This window comes from Hylaeus volcanicus, chromosome 4 (assembly GCF_026283585.1).
Source record: "Hylaeus volcanicus isolate JK05 chromosome 4, UHH_iyHylVolc1.0_haploid, whole genome shotgun sequence".
Classification (NCBI taxonomy): Eukaryota; Metazoa; Arthropoda; class Insecta; order Hymenoptera; family Colletidae; genus Hylaeus; species Hylaeus volcanicus.
Genome location: NC_071979.1, coordinates 26779197 through 26779440, shown reverse-complemented (window position 1 = coordinate 26779440; position 244 = coordinate 26779197). Strand labels below are relative to the sequence as shown.

Here is a 244-nt window from a genome sequence, read left to right as displayed (position 1 = left end):
CAACAACCACAGAACCATCGTCAACAACCACAGAACCATCGTCAACAACCACAGAACCATCAACGTCGACATCAACAACCACAGAACCATCGACGTCAACGACAACAACCACAGAACCATCGACAACAACCACAGAACCATCGACAACAACCACAGAACCATCAACGTCGCCATCAACAACCACAGAACCGTCGACATCACCGCCAACAACCACAGAACCTTCAACGTCGCCATCAACAACCAC

General features: G+C 49.6%; 1 protein-coding gene across 1 annotated transcript in view; it reads left to right on the top strand.

Annotated features, from left to right (window-relative positions):
- The window catches only part of LOC128875505 (mucin-2-like), a 2731-nt gene that overhangs the window by 1061 nt on the left and 1426 nt on the right, over positions 1-244 (top strand). The window contains exon 2 of the mRNA XM_054121139.1: positions 1-226. This exon is cut by the window's left edge and continues 849 nt beyond it. Coding sequence (XP_053977114.1) covers positions 1-226 — 226 coding nt within the window. The remainder of the gene's footprint in view (positions 227-244) is intronic.